At 47.7% G+C, this 6525-nt stretch overlaps 2 protein-coding genes across 2 annotated transcripts; one reads left to right on the top strand and one right to left on the bottom strand.

Annotated features, from left to right (window-relative positions):
* Positions 1–239: 239 nt before the first annotated feature.
* On the bottom strand, positions 240–872 carry LOC100125699 (puroindoline-B-like). Its single transcript, XM_044538665.1, has one exon. It carries the CDS (start codon positions 826–828, stop codon positions 334–336), a length of 495 nt encoding a protein of 164 aa, XP_044394600.1. The 5' UTR covers positions 829–872; the 3' UTR covers positions 240–333.
* Positions 873–2846: 1974 nt separating this feature from the next.
* LOC123119025 (beta-glucuronosyltransferase GlcAT14B) lies at positions 2847–5939 on the top strand. Its single transcript, XM_044538664.1, has 4 exons — positions 2847–3498; positions 3576–3651; positions 3775–3890; positions 4924–5939. The coding sequence occupies exons 1-4, from the start codon at positions 2934–2936 to the stop codon at positions 5442–5444; spliced, it is 1278 nt and encodes a 425-aa protein (XP_044394599.1). The 5' UTR covers positions 2847–2933; the 3' UTR covers positions 5445–5939.
* Positions 5940–6525: the final 586 nt, after the last annotated feature.

Genomic DNA, 6525 nt, shown 5'->3' with positions numbered 1-6525 from the left:
TCTTGTGTTATTTTCCCTTTTGAGGGTTCTTCGATTCTGGACAACCTTCACGGTTGGGACTAAAATATGTTCACAAGTATGCCCTAATTATCCCATTTAATTTTCCGCCATCTATACCAAAATGCAGTGAGAGGCGTACATGCACTTCCACACATTCCTTTTGTATTGGCACAAATAACATTGTTTTCTTGATAGACACATGCATAATTAGATGTTTGTAAGAGAAACACATACATACATAAGGGAAACTAAAGTATATATTATTCCATGGTCACATTTATTGGTCACATACAGTGGTATGTGATAGTTTATTGGTCACCAATGGAAGCTACATCACAAGTAATATCCGCTAGTGATGGGGATGTTGCAGAATTTCGGATCAATGTTGCACTGGGTGGGAAGGCTCTTGGCCGTCTGCACCGTTCTGGCTTTAAGACCTTGTTGAAGGCCCTTGAAGCCACTTAGATCGCCTTGGATTGATGTCCATATAGCCTTGCAACGGCAACGCGACGTCGTTTGCCTCAATTGCTTACAACACTGGTTTCGGACCTCCTCACAACTTCTCTTCCCCCAAGTCCGAGGAAAGAACCAAGAGAGCGGCATATCCTTCATCACACACCGATCCATAACATAATCGCTACAAGAGTCTACCTTTGGCTGCTCTTCCTCGCAATTCTCAGAACCACTCGCACTAGGCGCTATCGCAACCCATTCCCCAAAACCATCCGCGGTGGGAGCTTGCGCAGCTGGGCTGGGAACTTCTGCATATTGCGCAATAGCAGTGCTCACTACCAGAGCAAGGAAAGCTAGGAGGAAGAAGGTCTTCATGTTGTCAATGTTGTTTTGGTAGTGGTGAAGATGAAAGATGAGATGAGGCCACTATTTATAATGGATGATGTGACATGATATATGTCTACCATTGTGTGTTGCTTATGAATGCTTACAAATTTAGTTGGATGACCAAAGTTACTTTGCTATTGAGGTGATGTTCCGTGCACCGAATCTGCAATTTTCCTCGAAAAGAGACCACGTGTAATGTTATTCCAAGGCTTCTTACTTTGTTTTTTGTGGAACTTAATTTGTAATTGTGCATGTCTTTAAAGAAAGATCGAGACCATGTTGCTAGAGATTGTGTTATACAAGGTATTAGAACATGATAAGTGATGCATCTAGATGTCATCTTCCACTAACTTTCTTTGTTTTGTCATGTATTAGCCATTGTGTGGTAATTATATAGATGGCATTTTTCATAAAGTATCTACTCTTTTGTGGAAACATACAATGAGTAATGAGGTGTGACACTTCCATGTCCTGCTTTTGGTATTGTATTGCACTATATAAAAAACATATGGTTAAGTGTTTTATACTTTACTCTTTCATGAACGCTAACTTGTGGACTTCCGTCGGTTGTTTCACATGGATCCACCATTCTTAGCTTTTACCAAAAATTTGTTATAGCATGTGTCTTATGTGTTAGTAGTACACGATAAGCAATGACTCACCAAGATGTCGTCCTCTTCTACCCGTGGTTTTGCTCTGTGATGCATACGAAACCACGTGGCTCGCGCCTAACATTTGTTATGATTTTTCATTGTTTTGTGGAACTGCATTTGTAGCGAGTTATTAGGACAGAAGCAAATGGTTTGTATATATTTAATAAAGAAATAAAAACATTGTGCACCAAGGACTAAATCCAACCCACAGATTATAGATAAATATGTTAGTTTTACTGAATTCATATTAAGTCATGTTTTAGACATTGACAAGGAAAATCTACCATCATAAAAAGAAAATTCAGTGGTACCCAAATTGTTAGAATCAAGGTTAAGTGTTGATGTGAACTAACCTATGATCGGATGACAAGGAGGACAGTGATATCCTCAGCCCGCTAGAGTTCAAGTCCTAAACTTTAGCTGGTGCTCACATTTTTTTGGATTTACTAGCAAGATGTCCGTGCATTGCATGGAACATCAAGATGCATTTTTTTTTACAAAACACCTGTTGTGATTGACCCATGCATGAGTAATCCCATGTTAAAAACTAATGATATCTCGAGAATTTTATTGGAAAAATGGTATCTCGAGAATTTCATCAAAAAAATGATATCTCGAGAAAGATGAGAGATAAGGTGAGGAGGAGTGGGGCGTGGTGGTGACTGGTGGTCGGACTGGGCGGAGGCATGGAGATGGACGGCGCCGGCAGCGGCCACCATGCCAGATTGTTTCAGAGACTTCCTTTTTTAATTGCTCAGCAATGAGGTTGTGGGAGATAAGGATGAACGAGGTAAGGCCTTATCTGTAAATGTGGAGAGAGGTGCGGGGGTTTTTGTAAAATTATCATAATTTGATTTCTATCCGTCAGATATAGATCAGACGGTCTATATTACAAGATGGCAGGCACACCATCATCACCAACTCGGTTTTTTTATAAGAGTAGAGATTTCAAGCCTTTCGGCGATGTGCGTTCAGTGAGGAGGTGTTCCTGTCGACTACGAAGGCGTTTGTGACGACTTCGTCAATCTCAATATGATGTGCCAGCTCAGTCTCTCGGAGGTGCTCGTAAGGGGTTGAGTGTGTTTGTGCGCTCTCGTAGGGATGAGTGTATGTGTGTATCTATGACCGTCTGCGTTTGTACTGTGTTAAAAATATTTAAATGTTGATTAAGCCAAGGGAAAAGCAGAGCACTTATCCCCGTAAGCACCCAAAAGAACAATTGAAATCGAATTAACGAACAACATTTCTGAAAGGTAAGCTCACAAAAAAAACTCAAATTTGATCATTGAAGTGTTTGTATAAACCTGGTTTTATATTACAGTAGATTATTAAACCCGTTTTTAGTGGTTACCGCCGTTCACCTGTCTGTACCGGCCAAAAAATCCGGCCTTTTTTCCCCTGCCAAGCCGCCACCGCGGCTGCCTCCTCCCGCCGCCGCCGATGAAGCCCATCGTCGTCCACGCCGCCTCCGTGGACCGCCGGTGGCTGCTCCCTCTGGCCGTCGGCTCCGCGCTGTCGCTCTTCCTCCTCGTCCTCCTCACCACCGTCCCTCTCCCCTTCTTCCCCTCCTCCTCGCCCTCCCCGGCGCTCTTCGTCGAGCACAAGCTCGCCCCGACCCCGCCCGCCTCCCGCGCCGCCGGATCCCTCCCCCGCATCGCCTACGTCATCTCCGGATCCGCCAGGGACGCCTCCGCGCTCCGCCGCGTCCTCCTCGCGCTCTACCACCCCAGGAACCTCTACGTCCTGCACCTAGATGCCGAGGCGCCCGAGTCCGACCGCCGGGACCTCGCCGCCGGCCTCGCGGCGCACCCCGTCATAGCCGCCGCCGGCAACGTCCGCGTCGTCGAGCGGGCCAACCTCGTCACCTACCGCGGGCCCACCATGGTCGCCAGCACCCTGCACGCCGCCGCCGCGCTCCTCTGGGGCCACTCCGGCGCCGGCGGGTCCGACTGGGACTGGTTCATCAACCTCTCCGCCTCCGACTACCCGCTCGTCACGCAGGACGGTAAAGGCCCGGTCCACCGCTCCCGATCCGTCCATCACAGTGCCGTAGCACCATTTGACCTTGTGAGCTTGCTGCAGATCTGATCCATGTCTTCTCCAAGCTGCCGCGTGATCTCAACTTCATCGACCACACCAGCAACATTGGATGGAAGGAGTAGGTGTCTCCCTTCCTTAGAACTACTCGGATTGCTTGCACGCCGTGGCTGGATGGATGGACACTGAAGGGAAAGTAATGTGCATCTTGTTCTTGTTGGTTTGTGAATCTGTATGCGTGCAGGTTTCAGAGGGCGAAGCCGGTCATCATCGACCCGGGGCTCTACATGAAGAAGAAGGCGGACGTGTTCTGGATACCACAGCGCCGGAGCGTGCCAACAGCCTTCAAGCTCTTCACTGGTAATTAAGACAATGTATTGCTTCGAGTTGATCCATTGGACTGTTCTTGCTTGGTAACCCAATTATTTACATATATACTAGTGCTAGCATAGAAATGTTGTATCTAGGATTTTCCATGCATTTGATTGTTCACTGTGCATACTAGGCTCCTGCAAATTCTTGTTCTGCCAATTGAAGGAATTTCTCTACCAATTAAAGGAATTTGTTGTACTACAAGAGTTTATTCGTGAATCTGAGTGTTCAGGGTTTGAAACTGATATGTGCTGATTTATATGTGTTTGATCATGCAAGTTCTGGAGACCAGGCCACCAACTGAAATTGATTTATTACTATAATTAGATGTTCAAAGTGTTCCTAAGATGTCATGCAGAACCCTGCACAATAAATGTGATGCTTTTCTAGCTTAATTGCCTGTATTTGTTTTTTTGCTGAAAACAACCATGGCATAAATGAGGAAACTCCCTGTGTTCAGATTTGCCTTTCCTGTATGACAATAATTCCAATCCTATTGAATGTAACTAGTATAACCTTTATTTTCAGTTTCAGTTCAGTTACTACTTTTTTGTGCTAGTAAACTTCACCTGTTATAAATGCTCTTATTAGCAGCCCCAAATTTTTCACCGTTCTGCCTCTCTCTAGACCAAGAAGATCAACTGGTCCCAGTTTCTCAAGTATTTCGGCTTGATATGCACACTCCATGTTTTAACATCTGAACTAGATAAGTAGCTGTAAGATTCAGAGCCTGCCTTTCCACTTTCCAGTGAAGGTCAAGGCATAAGATTCCTAACTGGCAAGCAAAACATTAGCATGGTTAGGACATTGATAATATGTTAGCTTTCTTGTGGAACAACTTACAGAGAAGTTTGGCACTCTTCCTTGCACAAACCCCACAAATATTGCATTTCAAGAGCTTTTGTGGAGTGACCAATTAGCTCTGTTACTCTGGGCCTTTTTGAGGAACCAATATTTGCTCTTAAATCTCTCCTTTTTTTTTTGTAGATTCACCTGATAATCCCTATCTATCCTGATGCAGGTTCCGCGTGGATGGCGCTGTCCAGGTCGCTGGTCGAGTACAGCATATGGGGTTGGGACAACCTTCCCCGCACCGTCCTCATGTACTACTCCAACTTCATCTCCTCCCCAGAGGGCTACTTCCACACCGTTGTCTGCAACGCCGAGGAGTTCAAGAACACGACGGTGAACCACGACCTGCACTACATCTCGTGGGACAACCCCCCGAAGCAGCACCCGCACTACCTCACGATGGACGACCTGGACCGGATGATCGCCAGCGACGCGCCCTTCGCCCGCAAGTTCCACGCGGACGAGCCCGTGCTCGACCGGATCGACGCGGAGCTCCTGTCCCGCCGCGCCGGCCCGGACGCGCCCACGCCCGGAGGCTGGTGCGCGGGGACGCGGGACAACGGGAGCGACCCCTGCTCGGTCGTCGGGAACACCAGCTTCCTTCAGCCTGGCCGTGGCGCCGTGCGGCTGCAGCGGCTCGTCACGTCGCTCCTGTCGGAGGAGAAGTTCCACCCGCGGCAGTGCAAGTGATGGCATGCTTCTTCTGATGCCAGAGCTGCCTGCGGTGTGATGATGCACGGATCTCCTGCCGGCGATGTACGCGCGGTTGATTTGACCGCCCGCGGCTCGCCATTTTGTCGGCTAGGCAGCAGACCGTGCCATGTATGATGATGTTGTACGATTAGACCACGTAGCGTAAGTAGAGTTTGTTGTTGTATCACCCACTTGTGTAAGACCAGTAAAGACCACGAGATGATGTATCATCGACTCGACGGTATGAACCTGAAGACGGGAACTTGGCGATGAAAGTTGTACCCACGCCTGCATCTTGTAAAGGCCGCTGATGTTTCTGAAGTTTGGGTATCTCTGTTGGTTGTTGCAAAACAGAAGAAGGGTTACTTATTACTGCCTGAGTAAGAGCCATCCTGAAGGACCCATTTCTGTTACTAGGAGAACGGGTCATTCAGAAATGAGGCTGATGAATGTGTTTTGTAGTAACAATTCCTGGTAGTTATTATTCAGTCAGACAAGATTGCTTGCAAACATGTCATTCTCCTGTGTTGGCGTAAAACATCCGAATATGTTGGTGCGACATGTAATTACCGTGACGGCGTCGAGCTCAACCAAAGACGAAGGCCCACCTAGCGCGCCAGAGACTGAGGACGGGCTGCTATGAGCGGGAGCGACTGCGAGAGGAGGCCCGGTTGCGTGAGCAAGTGATGGTGCGGTGGTGTTGTTGTTTATGGAGTTGCTCCCGACGAAACTGGGCAACGGGAAATCATGTACCGTCTTGTCTGGATTTTCCTTCGTCCAGTTGATGATAGCTGGAACCAAGTTAGTAGCAAAATCATTTCTGCAGGCAGTTACAGCTGCATTGACTGCCTGCTGTAGCAACTCATTTTTCTCTTCGGTTGTTTTTTTCGCGTCCTCAGCTGCTTTTTTCTCGACCGCAAGCTTCACCTTCGCGTCGATGTCCGCCTGACTAAACTTCTTTTTCTGCTTCTTGGCCTCCGGGCCCTCGTTGTAAAACACTTTCCACGTGGCGCCGTCTCCAGCGCCGTGCACACGACCATATTGCGGCCGCTGGCCCAAAGGGAGTCCCCCCCCCAAT

This window comes from Triticum aestivum, chromosome 5D (genome assembly GCF_018294505.1).
Source record: "Triticum aestivum cultivar Chinese Spring chromosome 5D, IWGSC CS RefSeq v2.1, whole genome shotgun sequence".
NCBI classification, from domain to species: domain Eukaryota; kingdom Viridiplantae; phylum Streptophyta; class Magnoliopsida; order Poales; family Poaceae; genus Triticum; species Triticum aestivum.
Note: the sequence above shows the minus strand (reverse complement) of the source record. Positions and strands in the feature narration are given on the sequence as shown.